General features: G+C 42.1%; 1 protein-coding gene across 1 annotated transcript in view; it reads left to right on the top strand.

The window, feature by feature from the left end:
* LOC112242793 (calcitonin gene-related peptide type 1 receptor-like) overlaps window positions 1-13,678 on the top strand; it is a 48,032-nt gene extending 34,354 nt beyond the window's left edge. Inside the window, exons 4-13 of the mRNA XM_042319951.1 lie at window positions 71-181; window positions 1,380-1,492; window positions 1,863-1,954; window positions 2,118-2,244; window positions 3,017-3,170; window positions 3,930-3,990; window positions 4,291-4,357; window positions 6,678-6,896; window positions 9,371-9,412; window positions 10,071-13,678. Coding sequence (XP_042175885.1) covers window positions 71-181; window positions 1,380-1,492; window positions 1,863-1,954; window positions 2,118-2,244; window positions 3,017-3,170; window positions 3,930-3,990; window positions 4,291-4,357; window positions 6,678-6,896; window positions 9,371-9,412; window positions 10,071-10,292 — 1,208 coding nt within the window. The 3' untranslated portion in view covers window positions 10,293-13,678. The remainder of the gene's footprint in view (window positions 1-70; window positions 182-1,379; window positions 1,493-1,862; window positions 1,955-2,117; window positions 2,245-3,016; window positions 3,171-3,929; window positions 3,991-4,290; window positions 4,358-6,677; window positions 6,897-9,370; window positions 9,413-10,070) is intronic.
* Window positions 13,679-20,743: the final 7,065 nt, after the last annotated feature.

The raw sequence follows: 20,743 nt of genomic DNA, 5'->3' as shown, positions 1-20,743 counted from the left end.
TGACCTCTCATTGCTCCGGCTTTGTGTGAACACGTGCTTCATTTAAACTCTGATGGTTTCTATGCTGCAGGGCCAGTGTGTAACCGGACCTGGGATGGATGGCTGTGCTGGGACGACACAGAGGCAGGCTTCACTTCAGAGCAGCACTGCCCTGACTACTTCCAGGACTTTGACCCCTCAGGTGAGCCCCTCGAAGGGCCACCATGTGCCCACCGACATGGGCTAAAGTTCCTGGGGAGTGGGGACCCACCTTTTATGCAGGTTTTCATTTTAACCTGCAACTCCCATAAAAACTGCTGAATTAAATGTAGAAAATGTAACTTTGAATCATTCCAGCTATTTCACGTGATATGTTCTGTCTTGGAATAATTCTAAAATAGCAGATTCAAGGTGTTCCAGTTCATTGGTTTCCTCGAACCAAGCAGATATAAATAAACCACAGGGTTTTGTTCTAGCCCAGCACTAACATATCTTTTTCAAATAATCCTAATCATAGTCATCAGTCGGGACCACAACCAGTTTCATCTGGTGTATTAGTGCTGGGCTGGAATAAAAGCCTGCACATCATGTAGCTCTCCAGGACTGGAGTTCTACACCCCTAGTCTAATGGGGTGATATCATTGGTAGTGAAATCCAACATACAGTGGATCCTCCAGGATCAACATTGAGAAACACTGGGTTAGAGGCAGACAGAGCAATCCCTCCTCCTTCTGGGCTAGTTTGGTCATTTTGAGGGGTAGTCCCATCCTTTTTTATCAAATGCCTTTCTTTTTTCTTTTTCCATTTACTTTTTATTTAATTCAAGTCCCAGAGGCTTCAGAAACTAAGTCGCAGAGGCTTCAGAAACTAAGTCGCAGAGGCTTCAGAAACTAAGTCGCAGAGGCTTCAGAAACTAAGTCCCAGAGGCTTCAGAAACTAAGTCCCAGAGGCTTCAGAAACTAAGTCCCAGAGGCTTCAGAAACTAAGTCGCAGAGGCTTCAGAAACTAAGTTCCAGAGGCTTCAGAAACTAAGTCCCAGAGGCTTCAGAAACTAAGTCCCAGAGGCTTCAGAAACTAAGTCCCAGAGGCTTCAGAAACTAAGTCGCAGAGGCTTCAGAAACTAAGTCGCAGAGGCTTCAGAAACTAAGTCGCAGAGGCGTCAGAAACTAAGTCGCAGAGGCGTCAGAAACTAAGTCGCAGAGGCGTCAGAAACTAAGTCCCAGAGGCTTCAGAAACTATGTTGCTTTAAAAGCACTTGCAAATTATATTACTGCGAGGAAAGATGACATTTTCTGAAAAAGGACCTGTTTTGAAGATGAACTTCAGATCTCTGCATTTTGAAGCCTGTATCTGATGTGGTTAGAGTTTCATCTCCAACATTTTGATGTAATGCTCTACAGAAATGGTGACAAAAATCTGCAGTGAGAACGGACACTGGTTTCTGCATCCCGACAGCAACCGAACGTGGACTAACTACACGCGATGCAACGAGCACACTAAAGAAGGCAGGATGGTACGTCACTGTCTGAAATATTTTTATTCATCTTCTCAATTACACAAGATTTTACAGTACAAAGTCAAAAGAATATCACATGGATGTTCTAGTAATTCAAAAACAGTTGTTTGCTGCATGTGAGGAATGTTATTTTGCCCTCCTAGAGAAACTTGCAGATTGCTGTTTTGAATGGACATAAAGCATTTGAAAAAACATGTGGAGATTGTATTTGGCTTTGAGCTCTCTGCTCTGTGATTATCAGGGCTCTTTGACTATAACTAACAAGGGCATTTTATATTGATTATTGAGTGCATTATGTAGTGAGGGTGTTAGCCAGGCTAAGACATGCTAGGATAATGTGAGGCTTATCGTGTCTACTCTCTTCCAGACTGCCATGAATTTATTCTACTTGGCTCTCATTGGCCACGGCTTGTCACTGATATCGCTATTCATTTCCCTGGGAATATTTTTCAATTTCAAGTGAGTATAAATTAACCAAACAACATAAATAACTAAATACTCAAAGGCGTTGTTCCCCGGTCTGTTTTTATTCACAGATAGCTGGTACAAATAACTTTTCACCTTGTGTTTCTGTTTTTATCTCCACAATGACAACGTCTACTCCTTTTCTCCTTTCATGTAGGAGTTTAAGTTGCCAAAGGGTCACTCTCCACAAAAACCTCTTCTTCTCCTTTGTTTTGAACTCGGTCATCACCATCATCTGGTTGACCGCTGTGGCGAATAACCAGGAACTGGTACAAAGAAACCCTGTGAGTTTATGGAACGTTGGAGGGATGGGTGGATGGAGGGATGGGTGGATGGTTGGATGGGTGGATGGATGGATGGATGGGTGGATGGGTGGGTGGGTGGTAGGTACGTGTGTGGGTGGTAGATAACATGCATTTGTATATAAATATAAATAATTGTATATCTATATTATACTATGTAATGTATATCATACAGCCACACACCAGTGTAACGGTAGGACACACACTGCTAATTTACTGCTGCATTTATAGATATTCATTTATAGATATTCATTTATAGATATTTAGCCCAGAAAAACTACATGACGTGGATCCAAATTGATAGTACTTATTTTTGCGTTAGCTAGGTAGCGACAGCTAGCGCCAGTCAGCTGTACCTGTGTCAAAACTCTGCTATGTTTTATACTATAGCTTGTTCTCCATCTTCTTTTTAAATCATAAGCCAGCGTGTTTTCAGCACTTTTATTTCCATGACTGATCAAAACTCATTTTCTCATGCTCTCGCTTGTCTCTCTGCGGCAGACTTTATGAGCAATATGTTAGGAATATCAAATCACAATAAAGTCACAGTATCGAATCGCAATACATATAGAATCTTTTCGAATCGCAATACATATAGAATCTTGAGAATCGCAATACATATAGAATCTTGAGAATCGCAATACATATAGAATCTTGAGAATCGCAATAGATCTGGTATCGGCACCTAAACATGGTGATGATGTCATATATCGTGAGGCCAGCCCTAAATTTCACCCCGTGTTCTTTTTTCTAGACAAGCTGTAAAGTGTCCGTGTTCATCCATCTTTATCTGTTTGGCTGCAACTACTTCTGGATGCTATGCGAAGGGATATACCTGCACACCCTCATCGTTGTTGCCGTGTTCGCTGAGAAACAGCACTTGATGTGGTACTATCTCCTCGGCTGGGGTAGGTTTTTGGGATCTCCTCGGTTGGGGTAGGTTTTTGGGATCTCCTCGGTTGGGGTAGGTTTTGGGATCTCCTCGGCTGGGGTAGGTTTTGGGATCTCCTCGGCTGGGGTAGGTTTTGGGATCTCCTCGGTTGGGGTAGGTTTTGGGATCTCCTCGGTTGGGGTAGGTTTTGGGGGATGTGGTACTATCTCCTCGGCTGGGGTAGGTTTTTGGGCGGTTGGGGTAGGTTTTTGGGATCTCCTCGGTTGGGGTAGGTTTTGGGATCTCCTCGGCTGGGGTAGGTTTTGGGATCTCCTCGGTTGGGGTAGGTTTTGGGGGATGTGGTACTATCTCCTCGGCTGGGGTAGGTTTTTGGGATCTCCTCAGTTGGGGTAGGTTTTTGGGCGGTTGGGGTAGGTTTTGGGATCTCCTCGGCTGGGGTAGGTTTTGGGATCTCCTCGGTTGGGGTAGGTTTTGGGGGATGTGGTACTATCTCCTCGGCTGGGGTAGGTTTTTGGGATCTCCTCGGTTGGGGTAGGTTTTGGGGGATGTGGTACTATCTCCTCGGCTGGGGTAGGTTTTGGGATCTCCTCGGTTGGGGTAGGTTTTTGGGATCTCCTCGGCTGGGGTAGGTTTTTGGGGGATGTGGTACTATCTCCACGGGTGGGGTAGATTTTGGGGACAACGTCATATCCCTTATAGGATATGAAGTGTGATGTTATTTCATGTAAGTAGCATTGTTTGTCACTAACAAATGATGTCTGTTGTTGTTTTTCAGGCTTTCCTCTAATTCCAGCATCTATACATGCGATCGCTCGCAGTTACTACTACAATGACAAGTGAGTTACTTTCATCGCTTTTTCCCTTAACTGTTTTCATTGAATTGATCATTCCTTAAAACTACAAGCTATTCATACAGCATAATGCCTATCTCCTGTCATTAGTTTCTATGACAGCTACCAGTATTCCCTACCCTGATATCGATTGCCTTCTAGTGCTTTCAATTACATTTTTTATTCATGCGTTTCCTGTAAGCATCACCTTTTAAATCGAATTTCAACAATAAAAGTAGCAGAACCTGAATGCATGATTCTCCTGAATGCCTGATTCTCCTGAATGCCTGATTCTCCCTCCTACAGTTGTTGGATAAGCTCCAACACTTCACTCCTCTACATAATCCATGGGCCCATCTGCGCTGCTCTGTTGGTAAGTCTGTAATACAGTTAGGTTCATGCAAATTAAAAAACTATATTCTGGCGACTGTTGAGTGCAATCTTGGATAAAAAGGGGGGTGCAGTGTACCAGAATGTTATTTAATTTTAAAGGGATAGTTCAGTGAAATTACATATTTAATTTCCTTACCTTGAAAGCAGCCTATGGACAAGGAGAGACTGAAATTCACAGTTTTGTTTTGTTGAATTGGCCAAGTAATATCTATGTAAATAATTTCACAGAACTATCCCTTTAAAACCTGTTAAGCCTCCCCCCTACTTTTTCGGAAATTCTGTTAAAAATCGCGCAACATTTTGGCGTCCTGCTACTCAGGCCAGGAATATAGTATATGCATATGATTAGTATGTGTGGATAGAAAACACTCAGACGTTTCCAAAACTGTTTAAATCACGGCTGTGACTATAACAGAACGTCTGTTTCATCGAAAAGCGCAGGAAAATCTGATCACTGGAGATGGAAAAAAATATCCATGCGCCACTTCAACCCATTGTTAAAGGTGAACCGTATTAAATGAGGCCGAGGTTGCAGTACCTACAGCTTCCACAGGATGTATAGAGTCTTCTCATTTGATTCTGATTTGATTCTTGGTAGATCCGACCAAAGGGAACCGATTCCCTCCGACCACCAACTTGAGGCATTGTCTCTCTGTTTTTCCGGACATTTTTTCCACACGACCAGCTATCGAATTTACATCGCCTCCTGATGATTTTTATAGCTTGTTAACGTGTAGTAATACCTAAAGTTGCATTAGAAAGGTATTTCGAAGTGTTTTGTGAAAGTTTATCGTCGACTTTTTAACTTTTAAAAATGACGTTACGTTATGAAACGCTATTTTTTTCCGTTTATCACACAGTCTTCATAGATCGATATCTAGGCTATATATGGACCGATTTAATCCAAAAAAAGACCCAGTATTGATTATGGGACATCAAGGTGTGCCAAGAAAGAAGATGGTCAAAGGTAATGAATGTTTTATATTTTATTGTGCGGTTTGTGTAGCGCCGACTATGCTAATTCTTTTGTTTACATCCCCTACGGGTCTTTTGGGGTGTTGCATGCTATCAGATAATAGCTTCTCATGCTTTCGCCGAAAAGCATTTTAAAAATCTGACTCGGTGGCTAGATTCACAACGACTGTAGCTTTATTTCAATACCAAGCATGTGTATTTTAATGAACGTTTGCGTTTTAACTAATACTATTAGCGTGTAGCGTAGCGCATTTGCATTTCCAGAGCTCTAGGTGGGACGTCTGCGTCTCAAGTAGGATCAAGAGGTTTTTAATTTACCTGCAGTTTGGCCTCAACGGTTGGTCCCTCTGTGGACTGACCCATCCATGAGTCATTTGGCAGAACAACATGTCACTGGTCACCTTTCAAAGTAAACCGGCAAATCATAGCATTCTCCTGTGCTTTGCAATTATTATCTGAGGGTCCAATCTGGTACACAGCTGCATTGTCTTATCAGATGTGCTGATGTTTCTTTATTTTGAGGACTTCTGCATACAATGTGCTACCTTGTCGTGCTGCTACTCCAGTTTCAACTGTTCTGCCTGCAGCTATGGAACATTGACCTGTTCACCGGACATGCTACCTTGCCCCGGACCTGCTGTTTTTTGACCCCCCCCTCTCTCTTTCTCTCTCTCTCTATCTACCGCACCTGCTGCCTTGACCTCTGAATGCTCAGCTATGAAAAGCTAACTAACATTTACCCCTGAGGTGCTGACCTGTTGCACTCTCTACAACCACTGTGATTATTATTTGACCCTGCTGGTCATCTTGAAGAAATATCCGGCCTTAATAATTTCCATGTACTCTTATAATCTCTACCCAGCACAGCCAAAAGAGGACTGGCCATCCCTCAGAGCCTGGTTCCTCTCTAGGTTTCTTCCTAGATTCCTGACTTTCTATGGAGTTTTTCCTAGTCACAGTGCTTCTACATCTGCATTGGTTTCTGTTCAGGGTTTAAAGCTGGGTTTCTGTAAAAGCATATCTGCTAATGTAAAAATGGCTTAAAAAATACATTTGATTTGATTTAATGTTTTCTCCTTGTTTGGTCAATACGAGAATTGTAATGGTGATTATGTGAATCCACTCTCGACATCAGTGATTCAGAAACTTAAGAATTCACAATTTTCCAACATCAAGAAGTGAACACACTGTTGCTAACAGTCCTGAACAGTATTTCTTATATTTTTCCGGTATGGTTATAGCGGGTCCTTTGGATAAGCATGTCCTCTAGACTGCTAATATTATTCGGACTAATTTGTCAGTTTTCTCTCTCCTTCTCTTTCAAGGTGAACCTGTTCTTCCTGTTGAACATTGTGCGTGTCCTGATCACCAAGTTGAAGGTGACCAACCAGGCTGAGTCCAGCCTCTACATGAAGGCCGTGCGCGCCACCCTGATTCTTGTACCTCTCCTGGGCATCCAGTACGTCCTGTTGCCCTACAAACCAGAGGAACGAGTCTCCTCTGAGATCTACGACTACATCATGCACATCTTAATGCATTATCAGGTAAGACTATCTATTCTCTGCTAGTTACCCCAGCTCAGTGAAATTATACATTTCTAGGCTTACAGTATATCTTCCATCTTTCCAACCGAGGTTAGAATGAATTTCTATGTAAAATGCCTTCAGAAAGCATTCATACCCCTTGACTTATTCCACATGTTGTTGTTACAGCCTGAATTCAAAAGTGATTAAATATATACACTATATATACAAAGGTATATGGCCATCCTTTCAAATTAGTGGATTCAGCTATTTCAGCCACACCCGTTGCTGACAGGTATTTAAAATCGAGCACACAACCATGCAATCTCCATAGACAAACATTGGCAGTAGAATGGCCTTACTGTAGAGCTCAGTGACTCATTGTGGCACCGTTATAGGATAAAACAAATCAGTTCTTCAAATAACTTCCCTGCTAGAGCTGCCCCGGTCAACTGTAAGTACTGTTATTGTGAAATGGATACATCTAGGAGCAACAACGGCTCAGCCGTGACGTGGTAGGCCACACAAGCTCACAGAACGGGACCACCAAGTGCTTAAGCGTTTAGCGTGTAAAAATCATCTGCCCTCGGTTGTAACACTCACTACCGAGTTCCAAACTGCCACGGGAAACAATGTCAGCACAATAAATGTTCGTTGGGAGCTTCATGAAATGAGTTTCCATGGCCGAGCAGCCGCAAACAAGCCTAAGGTCACCGTGTGCAATGCCAAGCTTCGGCTGGAGTTGTGTGAAGCATTGGACTCTGGAGCAGTGGAAACGTGTTCTCTGGAGTGATCAATCACGTTTCACCATCTGACAGTCCAATGGACGAATCTGGGTTTGGCGGATGCCAAGAGAACGCACCCTGCCCCAATGCATAGTGCCAACTGTAAAGTTTGGTGGAGGAGTAATAATGGTCTGGGGCTGTTTTTCATGGTACAGGCTAGGCCGGTTCGTTCATTCCTTTGCCACAGTTTTTGCAGTTTTAGTTTACTGCCTTGTTACAAACAGGATGCATGTTTTGTAATAATTGTATTATGTACAGGCTTCCTTATTTTCACCCTGTCAGTATTGTGGAGTAACTACAATGTTGTTGATCCATCCTCAGTTTCCTTACAGCCATTAAATGCTGTAACTTTTTTAAAGTCATCATTGACCTCATTGTGAAATCCCTGAGCTGTTTCCTTCCTCTCCGGCAACTGAGTTAGGAAGGATGCCTGTTTTTTTGCAGTGACTGGTTGTATCGATACAACCTCCAATGTGTAATTAATAACTTCACCATCCTCAAAGGGATATTCATTGTCTGCTTTTTTATTTTGACTCATCTACCAAGAGGTGCCCTTCTTTGGAAAACCTCCATGGTTATTGTGGTTGAATCTGTGTTTGAAATTCACTGCTCGACTGATAGAACTTCAGATAATTGTATGTGTGTAGTTGAAAGATGAGATAGTCAATCAAAAATCATGTTAAACACTATTATTGAACACAGAGACCATGTGACTTGTTAGGCACATTTTTACTCCTGAATTTATTTAGGCTCTCTATAACAAACGGTTTGAATATCTATTGACTTAATACGTTTCACTTTTCATTCAGGATGTAACATAACAAAAAGTGGAAAAAGTCAAAGGGTGTGAATACTTTCTGATGGCATTGGATGTGTGTGTTGTCCGTAGTCATTTGGCAGATGTTCTTGTCCAGAGTTACTGTCTATAAGCGCATCAAACACATTCATCTAAAGCCACTGTCTCTCACTGTGTTCCCTATTATTGGCTTGTGAGTATTTATGAAGACAGGTCGACGCCTTTCAGCTCCTGCATCTTTATCCCATGGCCTGTGGAAGACTGGCAGGAAGGAAAACATAAGTCACTGTCTGGGAGGGGAGGGTTGAATGCTGCAGCTCATGATGGGGAGGTGCAGTTGGAGCGTTCTGGGGCCAGGCTGATTCAGCTCAATAAATCATACAACACAACATCTTTGTCTCTCTCTCTCTCTCACGCTCTGTCACGCTCTGTCTCTGTCTTTCTCTATCTCTCTCTGTCTCTCTCTGTCACGCTCTGTCTCTGTCTGTCTCTCTCTTTCTCTCTCTCTCTCTCTCCCTCTCTCTCTCTTTCTCTCTCTCTCTCTCTCTCTCTGTCTCTCTCTGTCCCGCTCTGTCTCTGTCTGTCTCTGTCTCTCGCTGTCTCTCTTTCTCCCTCTCTCTCTCTCTCTCTCTCTGTCTGTCTCTCTCTGTCACACTCTGTCTCTGTCTTTCGCTGTCTCTTGCTGTCTCTCTCTCTGTCTCTCCTTCTCTCTCTCTCTCTCTCTCTCTCTCTCTCTGTCTCTCACACTTGTTTTACATGCTCCTCGAAAGACCTGCTGCCAAAATGCATGAAAGTGGGAAAATCAGCATTCTGCCCCATGCCTCAACAGTTTTTTGCTGTTAGAGAACTTGAAACATTCTCCTCTGGAAATGATGATGCATTTATCACCTGACTGGGCAACACTTTTTTTTCAGGGGCTGCTGGTGGCCACCATCTTCTGCTTCTTCAACGGAGAGGTATGTTTCTCACCCACAATCATGTCCATCAGGTTTTCTGAAATCCCAGATAAAGAATTCTAGGTTGGATGATTCCCTTGCCAGCCTATTCACTGGGAATTTTCCAGGACTGTTTCAGGAATTTTGCAATTCTCTCCTCCCCTGTACCTCCTTGTCCTCAGCCCCCTGTGTGAGGTTAGGACACTTCGTCTTTGCATACCCTCCCAGGGAGTTGACCTGGGGATGTATATTGGGACGTTGACCCTCCAGAGCATTGCATAGGAGCGTGTGAGCCTCAAGAGTGGATTCTCCCAGACTAGAGATCATGAAAGCATTGGCAGGCATCCAGAGACAGTCAAGGGACCGTCCACAGAGTGGTATCAGCAGTGCTAGAGAGGGTTTTGTTCCAAAGTAGTAATTTGGGTATGGATTTGGTTTGCTTTTGGCCCTTTACCTCCTTTGACAGCCATGCTTCACAAAACACATGGAGAGGACAAGGGTCAATATGGTCCTTGTAAATGACTGGAAGATGGCGAGGCAAATACTGTATGACGATACATGGATGGTCTTGCAATTAGGGTTAATTCATTCTTAGTCATTCATGAAAGTAATTCATTGCTAATTGTTGTCATGTATATTCTGTGTACTGAATCAAATGGTCCACATTGTGTCTTGGCAGGTGCAAGGCGTTCTGAGGAGACATTGGAAACAGTACCGTATGCAGTTCGGGAGCACCTTGACCCACTCGGATGCCATGCGGTCCGCCTCATACACAGCCTCGTCCATCACCGATGTCCAGGGCTGCTACAGCATCGACAGCAACACAGAACACTTGAATGGCAAGGGGGGCTGCCTTGACATCGAGACCTCCATCTTAAAATCGGAGAACCCGTTTGCCTGAAGAAAGGCTAACTCTGCTGTGTATTTGGGAATGGAGGGGAGGGGTGGGGAAGGAGGGTGGGGGTGCATGTTTGGAAATGGAGAAGGGCTGCATCTTGTTTGGAAATGGAGGGTTGGGGGAAGGAGGGGGGTGTGCTGCAGCGTGTTTGGGAATGAGGGGAGGGGTGGGGGAAGTGGTGGGGATTGCAGCGTGTTTGGGAATGGAGGTTGGGGGGCTGCAGTTTGTTACTATGGTTACTGGGTTACTGTCACACAGCGACCGTTGGAGAACTGAACTGTTCTCCCGATATTTGCTGCATAAGCACCCCCCCCCCAAAAAAGAAGGGATAAACAATAGAAGAATTATACACACTGAAAAAAACTACATTTGCTACCTTCGATGAACATGTTTGAATAGGCACTTAATCGTTTTATCTGCCTTGTGAGAATCACTATATTCTAAGTATCCATGTTCTAACATGCTCTTCCACTTTTCAGAGGAAGACAAATGTATATATTCTGATTATTTTTCTTAAAGCATTTAAATATTGGGCAGTCCTTTCAACATGACTGTACAAGTCAAAAGGAGGTTTGACAATCCAAATTATGATATTATGAGTTTAGATAAAGCTTGGCTGTTTGCCCAAAAAAATGCTATTTGTGACTTGCTTTGTGCCAAACCAAGAATCGCTCTTGTCGGTTATTTTTACACATTACAACGATACCACTATGAGGCTGTGTTCTGTGTTCCTCTAGTCTAGCTGAATCTAGGCTAAAGTTGAGGACAAGGTTACACTTGCAGCAACTATACACAAAGCAGGGTTTCCATTATGAAAATGTGTCGCTGGAAATTTGACAGGCGTATTTTAATTTAATGGATCTTCGAGACATTTACTGGACCCATATGTATTGGGTGCGTAACCTGATTAGGGCTTCCTCCCACTGTGCTCAGAATGACATAAATCACATTTAGATTATTGTAATTAATCTGAACAGAACATGCAAGTTGAGGATGCAATGACTTGTCTCCTTACTGCGCACTTTGAAGATGTTAGAATAACTGTCCACATGTACTTTTCCTCAGCCAACAAGACGAGTAACGAACAGCAAAATCACGAGCTAGCATATGTATATGTGACACGTGAGTTTCAAGTTTGGGGAAGCAATTGTTCACCATAAAAAATACACCTTTATAATTAAGCATTCCGTGCATCATTGCATTTGTAGACTTATGTAAGATAGTCTACCATTCATAATGTGATGAGTAGATTGGATAGTCAGAATTTAAGCTAATAACTCAATCACTGTCCGCCAAAAAAATAATTTCAATGAATGGTGGAGTGTGTATTGAATACTAGCCTGGGCTATATTCGTTTATTCTTTCTGGGAAAAACACATCATGCAATTCTTTATTTGACTGGAGACATTAGCAGAATCTTTTTAATATGACAAATTACAGGGTAGGCTACTCTGCTGACGCTTACAAACAGATGAATAAAAATGACACTGTCCAATATAACAGGCTTATGAGAAGGCGGGACAAATAGAATATGACATCTATCAAGAGCACCTTACAGTAGTGAGTACACACATTTCTGTATTGGTCACCTGTGTGAATCAAACCCACAACCCAGGCATTGCAAGCAGCATGCTCTACCGACTGAACACATGACCTTATGATGACAGAGCTTGCCTTCCGTTCCCTATGTATTTGAATGGCGAATGGGAAGCGTGCTACAATTACCAGTTGAGAAAAAAAATAGTAGCTCGTTTTAATTGTGGCCCAAAATCTATTTTTTAATGCAGGCTTGCATTTACAATTGTTGCGCAATTACTGGGTTTATAAAATCGGTCTAACAGATTTTCCACACAAAGGTTCTGTATCTATATGCTGTGAGTGTGTGAAAAATAAGATATATTGCGAATATACACACGCGCCAATTTAATTCCACTAAATTCGGCAAATTAGGCCATAGCCTTATAAGCATGACCGGTGAAATGCATTTACATCAATTGGTATTTCCATTAATGAATAGGCTAAAAAGCATTATTTTGATTTTTTTTTTTTTTTTTTCTCCCAGACAAGTGGCCGGTGCCAATTTTATTTATTGGCTTTTGTATTTTTTTAGCGGCCAAAAGCCGGCTATTACCAGCTAATGGAAACCCTGACGAAAAAACACAGTACAGTCACTTTTTGGTGCTTAATAACTTGTGAAAAGTTACAAGCTTTACCATTACCAACTATTATAATTTATGCCAATATCTGTCCTTGTACAACTGAATATTACTTCAATGATGACATTTGGTTATGGCACTGTTTTAAATCTATGGAATAGTTATACATAGGATCAACATTACATTCCTCTCAGTGATACGTATACACTTTATTCAGTATGTTCATATATTAAACATCATTTCCTCCTTGGATCATTCATTTGGATTTCATAACTTTATTAAAATAATGTTTTCATCCAAATGCTAGAACCAACTCACAATCAGATGTAAATATGTTGTAAATCTTGCAGGGGGTGAGTGCTGTGACTGTTTCGTGAATGTGCAGTGTATATAACACAGTATTTATGGGTGTATGCGAGGCAATGAAATAGGAAGCTGCTGTCTAATGTAGCAGTGTGTGGAAGGTTGTCAGGGGGTTCGCTTTTTTGTTTGTACCATTTTGATGTTTTTGTTGATGTTAGAGGAAGCACGATTATTAGCGTATGGACCTTACAAATCAGTCGGACATTTAAATGAATGGTCTTTGTGCCCTTTCTGTTAGCTTTGCACAAGGGTACAAACAAAGCCACACCTCCATGTTGCCTGTGTCCTCCGATGGAGGGTGAATGATGCCTGAATTGCATCTGTAATTTCCTTTGGAGTTGTTTTTCCAGTTTTTTTGTAGGAAGAGGAACAGGCATCTACCACTGGAATGTTATTCAATCATAATCATACAGTGACCATTGGTAACTAAATGAACACCATGACACTGCACAAGCGTGTGTATAGGACCAGAACACATGTCGGTACCAACTCTCAGATACATCTGCATATTAGCTAGCTGTATTTATGGCAAGTGAATTAAATGCATCCTGTTTCGTAACATTTGTCAGAATGTGACACGGACTGCAGGACAGTTTCTAACTAAAGGACTTAATCTGATCTTAAAACTGTATTCAAAGCCGTTTTCATATTGGACGACTGATATTTCAAGTAGCACTTGCTACAAAGTATTTTTAAGGACAATGTCTGTATTGTATGTTACAACTGTACTGTATATATATATATATATATATATATATATATATATGTGTGTCTTTGGAATTCTACACACCCTGCCTTCACTCTACTGTATGAAAGTCATTTGTATGTTTTATTCTTTGGATGTGAAAATATATATTTGTGTAAAATCAATTTTTCTCTCTGATTTTTATCTGAATCTATATCAGACAATCATACTTTACTAGCAAATCACTTTTTGATATTGTCTATTTCAACAGACAAAATAAGATACACTATTTGAATTGTCTCATTTTGATCGGAAAGTCACATCATGTCCTTTTGTTGTCACTTCAGATTGCTACAGCAACAGTTAGATATTGAAATATTTGTACAATGACTGCACAACAAGCCATTACACAAAATGGTAGGTGTATGTGTTTGTTAAATTCAACATTTTTAGTGAAGAGGATCTTGACTCCAGATCATGCTCAATGCAATTACTCTTGATGACATCACTTAAGCAAGAAGCATTTGGACAACTGTTTGGTCTTTTAATAACAGAGTTAAAAAAGGCACCTGCACATCTGAGCTATCTTGTTGCATGGCGATACCAAAGAAAAGTGCTTCTTTTGATTCCAATCCTTTTGCACACACTGGAATGATGTGGGTGGAGCAATGTCTATTTGTGGGTGCAAATTGCAAACACTCAACAAAGCTTTGACGAAGGCCAAGAGGCTGACACATATGCTTTAATAAAAAATAAGTGATACCAACAATTTAAAAAAAATATATATATTTCACCTTTATTTAACCAGGTAGGCCAGTGGAGAACAAGTTCTCATTTACAACTGCGACCTGGCCAAGATAAAGCAAAGCAGTGCGACACAAACAACCACACAGTTACACATGGAATAAACAAACGTACAGTCAATAACACAATAAGGAAGAAAAATCTATATGCAGCGTGTGCAAATGAGGTAAGATTACGGAGGTAAGGCAATAAATAGGCCGTCTTGGTGAAGTAATTACAATTTAGCAATTAAACACCAGAGTGATAGCTGTACAGAAGATGAATGTGCAAGTAGAGATACTGGGGTGCAAAGGAGCAAAATAAATGAAATAAATAACAATATGGGGTTGAGGTAGTTGGATGGGCTATTTACAGCTGATGCTTAAGGTTAGTGAGGGAGATATGAGTCTCCAGATTCAGTGATTTTTGCAATTTGTTCCAGTCTTTGGCAGCAGAGAACTGTAAGGAAAGGTGGCCAAAAGAGGAATTGGCTTTGGGGGTGACCAGTGAAACATACCTGCTGGAGCCCATGCTACGGGTGGGTGCTGCTATGGTGACCAGTGAGCTGAGATAAGGCGGGGCTTTACCTAGCAAAGACTTATAGATGATCTGGAACCAGTGGGTTTGGCGACGAATATGAAGCGAGGGCCAGCCAACGAGAGCATACAGGTCGCAGTGGTGGGAAGTATATGGGGCTTTGGTGACGAAACGGATGGCACTGTGATAGACTGCATCCAATTTTCTGAGTAGAGTGTTGGAGGCTATTTTATAAATGACATCGCCGAAGTCAAGGATTGGTAGGATAGTCCGTTTTACGAGGGTATGTTTGGCAGCATGAGTGAAGGATGCTTTGTTGCGAAATAGGAAGCCGATTCTAGATTTAATTTTGGACTGGAAATGCTTAATGTGACTCTGGAAGGAGAGGTTAAAGTCTAACCAGACACCTAGGTATTTGTAATTGTCCACATATTCTAAGTTGGAACCGTCCAGAGTAACAATTGCGGTGGATCATTTTAGAAAGAGAGGGTCCATATTGTCTAGCCCAGCTGATTTGTAGGGGTCCAGACTTTGGAACTCTTTCAGAACATCAGCTATCTGGATTTGGGTGAAGGAGAAATGGGGGAGGTTTGGGCAAGTTGCTGTGGCGGGTGCAGGGCTGTTGACCGGTGTAGGGGTAGCCAGGTGGAAAGCATGGCCAGCCGTAGAAAAATTATTATTGAAATTCTCAATTTTTGTGGATTTATCGGTGGTGACAGTGTTTCCTAGCCTCAGTGGGAAACTGGGAGGGGGTGTTCTTTTTCTCCATGGACTTTACAGTGTCCCAGAACTTTTTATAATTTGTGCTACAGGATGCAAATTTACGTTTGAAAAAGCTAGCCTTTGCCTTCCTAACTGCCTGTGTATATTGTTTCCTAACTTCCCTGAAAAGTTGCATATCGCGGGGACTATTCTATGCTAATGCAGAATGCCACAGGATGTTTTTGTGCTGGTCAAGGGCGGTCAGGTCTGGAGTGAACCAAGGGCTATATCTGTTCCTGGTTCTCCATTTTTTGAATGGGGCATGCTTATTTAAGATGGTGAGGAAAGCACTTTTAAAATGCTGACGGATTGAGGTCAACTGACGGAATGAGGTCAATATCCTTCCAGGATACCCAGGCAAGGGAGATTAGAAAGGCCTGCTCGCTGAAGTGTTTTAGGGAGCATTTGACAGTGATGAGGGGTGGTCATTTGACCGCAGACCCATTACGGACACAGGCAATGAGGCAGTGATCGCTGAGATCCTGGTTGAAGACAGCAGAGGTGTATTTAGAGGGCATATTCGTCAGAATGATATCTATGAGGGTGCCCGTGTTTACGGATTTGGGGTTGTACCTGGTAGGTTCATTAACAATTTGTGTCAGATTGAGGGCATCAAGCTTAGATTGTAGGACGGCCGGGGTGGTAAGCATGTCCCAGTTTACGTCCCCTAACAGTAAGAGCTCTGAAGATAGATGGGGGGCATTCTTTTAACAAATGATGTCCCGGGCACAGCTGGGGGCAGAAGGTGTTCTACAACAAGCAGCAACGGTGAGACTTGTTTCTGGAAAGGTGGATTTTTAGAAGTAGAAGCTCGAATTGTAGATTGCAACTCCGCCCCCTTTGGCAGTTCTATCTTGTCGAGAAATGTTATAGTTAGGGTTGGGAATTTCAGGATTTTTGGTGGTTTTCCTAAACCAGGATACAGACACGGCTAGGAAATCCGGGTTGGCAGAGTGTGCCAAAGCAGTAAGTAAATCAAACTTAGGGAGGAGGCTTCTAATGTTAACATGCATTAAACCAAGGCTTTTATGGTTACATAAGTCAACAAATGAGCGCGCCTGGGGAATGGTAGTGGAGCTAGGCACTGCAGGGCCTGGATTAACCTCTACTTCACCAGAGACACAGAGGAGGAGGAGGATAAGCGTACGGCTAAAGGCTATAAGAACTGCTTGTCTAGTGCATTCGGAACAGAGAGTAAAAGAAACAGCTTTCTGGGCACGGAAGAATAGATTCAAGGTATAATGTACAGACAAGGGTATGGTAGGATGTGAATACAGTGGAGGTAAACCTAGGCATTGAGAGAGGTGATGAGGTGATGACGGGAGAAGTTTTGTCCCTAGAGACATAATTTAGACCAGGTGAAGTCACCGCATGTGTGGGAGGTGAAAGAAAAGGGCAAGCTAAGGCATATTTAGCAGGGATGGAGTCTCTAAAGTGAAATAAACCAAAAATCACTAACCAAAACAGGTGAACCAGTTCAGAGCTTGCGGTAGGAAACCGGAGATGTGGAGAAAGAGCAGTCCGGTAAGCTCTGGGTTGAAATGCGTTGTATAGACTGGCAGGAGTTAACCAGGCTAACCAGACTATTAGCTAGTATCTAGTTAGCTGGCTAGTTCCTGTTGGAGGTTCCGGTTCTAAAGTATAGAAAATAGCAGATCCATACCACATTGGGTGAGGCGGGTTGCAGGAGAGTATGTTGAGACTGAGGTTAAAATATTTAAAAAATATACGAAATACATACGAAGGAAAATAACACGACGAAGACAAAGACATCTGAACTGCTACGCCATCTTGGATTAGAGAAATGAATGCAAGAGAAAGAGAAGTGTGCGGGTTTGTCATGCCTTTTTATAACACCCATCTCCCTTTTTCTTATAATAATCCTGTCATGACCGTACTGTTTATCAGTTAACTATTGATTGTTTTAGAATCTTCCCCTCCAAATGAGCTTCAATGTCATACAACACTCCTTCCGTGGCCTCCAACTACTCTTAAACGCTAGTAAAACCAAATGCATGCTTTTCAACCGTTCGCTGCCCGCACCTGCCCGCCCGACTAGCATCACCACCCTGGACAGTTCCGACCTAGAATATGTGGGCAACTATAAATACCTAGGTGTCTGGTTAGACTGTAAACTCTCCTTCCAGACTTATATTAAGCATCTCCAATCCAAAATCAATTCTAGTATCGGCATTCTATTTTGCAACAAAGCCTCCTTCACTCACGTCGCCAAACTTACCCTAGTAAAACTGACTATCCTACCGATCCTCGACTTTGGCGATGTCATCTACAAAATAGCTTCCAATACTCTACTCAGCAAACTGGATGCAGTCTATCAGTGCCATCCGTTCTGTTACCAAATCACCTTATACTACCCACCACTGCGACCTGTATGCTCTAGTTGGCCGGCCCTCGAAACATATTCGTCGCCAGACCCACTGGCTCCAGGTCATCTATAAGTCTATGCTAGGTAAAGCTCTGCCTTATCTCAGTTCACTGGTCACGATAACAACACCCACCCGTAGCACGCACTCCAGCAGGTATATCTCACTTATAATCCCCAAAGCCAACACCTCATTTGTCTGCCTTTCCTTCCAGTTCTCTGCTGCCAGTGACTGGAACGAATTGCAAGTTGGAGACTTTTATTTCCCTCACCAACTTTAAACATCAACTATCTGAGCAGCTAACCGATTGCTGTAGCTGTACATAGTCCATCTGTAAATAGCCCACCCAATCTACCTACCGCATCCCATACTGTTTTTATTTTATTTACTTCTGCTATTTTGCACACCAGTATCTCTACTTGCACATCATCATCTGATCATTTATCACTCCAGTTTTAATCTGCTAAATTGTAATTATTCGCTCCCATGGCCTATGTATTGCCTACCTCCTCATGCCTTTTGCACACACTGTATATAGACTTTCTTTTTTTCTACTGTGTCATTGACATGTTTATTGTGTTATTGGCTTGTTTATTGTTTACTCCATGTGTAACTCTGTGTTGTTGTCTGTGTCACACTGCTTTGCTTTATCTTGGCCAGGTCGCAGTTGCAAATGAGAACTTGTTCTCAACTAGCCTACCTGGTTAAATAAAGGTGAAATAAAATACAATTTTAAAAAAGCAGCAAAATTCACGAAACAGATGGGTGTTGATGGGGAATGTAAATTCAATTCAAGTGTGCTTTTCCAAACCTCCATCTCAATCCACAAGAGTTCAATGGTCTACACTTCATGTCCCTAGATTATTGATGAACCGCTTGGGGTTTGGTGTTGGGAGAAATGACAAAAGTTACAGTGCAAGGAAACATCTACCACAGAAGGTGACTCTGACCTCCTATCCTATGTGAAACCTCCTATCCTATGTGAAACCTCCTATCCTATGTGAAACCTCCTATCCTATGTGAAACCTCCTATCCTATCCTATGTGAAAACATCCTATCCTATCCTATGTGAAACCTCCTATCCTATGTGAAAACCTCCTGTCCTATGTGAAAACATCCTATCCTATGTGAAACCTCCTATCCTATGTGAAAACATCCTATCCTATGTGAAAACATCCTATCCTATGTGAAAACATCCTATCCTATGTGAAAACATCCTATCCTATGTGTAAACATCCTATCCTTTGTGAAAACCTCCTATCCTATGTGAAACCTCCTATCCTATGTGAAACCTCCTATCTTATGTGAAACCTCCTATCCTATGTGAAACCTCCTATCCTATGTGAAACCTCCTATCCTATGTGAAACCATCCTATCCTATCCTATGTGAAAATATCCTATCCTATGTGAAAACATCCTATCCTATGTGAAAACCTCCTATCCTATGTGAAACCTCCTATCCTATGTGAAACCTCCTATCCTATGTGAAACCTCCTATCCTATGTGAAACCTCCTATCCTATGTGAAAATGTCCTATCCTATGTGAAACCTCCTATCCTATGTGAAACCTCCTATCCTATGTGAAAACATCCTATCCTATATGAAACCTCATATCCTATGTGAAAACCTCCTATCCTATGTGAAACCTCCTATCCTATGTGAAACCTCCTATCCTATATGAAACCTCCTATCCTATGTGAAACCTCCTATCCTATGTGAAACCTCCTATCCTATGTGAAAACGTCCTATCCCATCCTATGTGAAACGGAACAGCAGAAAAACAATGACAATGCTAGTATTTTGCTGTGGAGATAGAATCATAGGAGAGTTGTTGAAGACCCTGAGTTACTGACTTTAAACCATACAACACAGGCCCTTCCAGTTCCACAGTCCTGCTGGTTTCAGGTTCAGGTTCCACAGTCCTGCTGGTTTCAGGTTCAGGTTCCACAGTCCTGCTGGTTTCAGGTTCAGGTTCCACAGTCCTGCTGGTTTCAAGTTACACAGTCCTGCTGGTTTCAGTTTCAGGTTTTACAGTCTTGATCAGTAATCAATATAATACAGTACTTTATAAACCTTAAATTGGCCTGGTACGTACTGGTATTTACATTTTGGGATCTGAATACATTCCAAATGGAAGTCTAACGAATTCAAACAGTCCACGTAGTATTCTCATTCTGTGGGTGGGCATTGAGACTATTAGTTAAGCTAAATGGGATGCACCAATCCACCACATCAAGAAATTACCCACCACGGAACACTGTCCCTCTTGCAACTCTCTAGGGACAAAAGGTGTATAATCATCGTAACATACCATGACAATAAAACCTATGAGTAACTAAATGTTTCCCATAACCTCACATCTTTTACTTATCTTATTAATTTTAACTCTGTACAGCTAGGTTACTGCTGTAGGATTGGTCACGACTAGCTGCAGTTGATGTCTGGAAATTCAAATGACCCTTCGCAACACTTCCTAACGCTCTCACACCAGTCCACAAATGACCCTTTGTAATGCTTCCTAATGCATTCACACCAGTCCACAAATGACCCTCTGCAATGCTTCCTAATGCTCTCACACCAGTCCACAAATGACCCTTTGCAATGCTTCCTAATGCTCTCACACCAGTCCACAAATGACCCTATGCAATGCTTCCTAATGCTCTCACACCAGTCCACAGTATGTTTTTAGACCTTTTCCTTTAAAAGTCTGCGTAAAGAGAGAGAAAAAAAACCCATCTCACAGCACTACTCTTTTAAGTCCAGTTCTACAGTATATTGCCTGAG

Source organism: Oncorhynchus tshawytscha, linkage group LG03 (assembly GCF_018296145.1).
Source record: "Oncorhynchus tshawytscha isolate Ot180627B linkage group LG03, Otsh_v2.0, whole genome shotgun sequence".
Lineage (NCBI taxonomy): Eukaryota > Metazoa > Chordata > Actinopteri > Salmoniformes > Salmonidae > Oncorhynchus > Oncorhynchus tshawytscha.
Note: the sequence above shows the minus strand (reverse complement) of the source record. Positions and strands in the feature narration are given on the sequence as shown.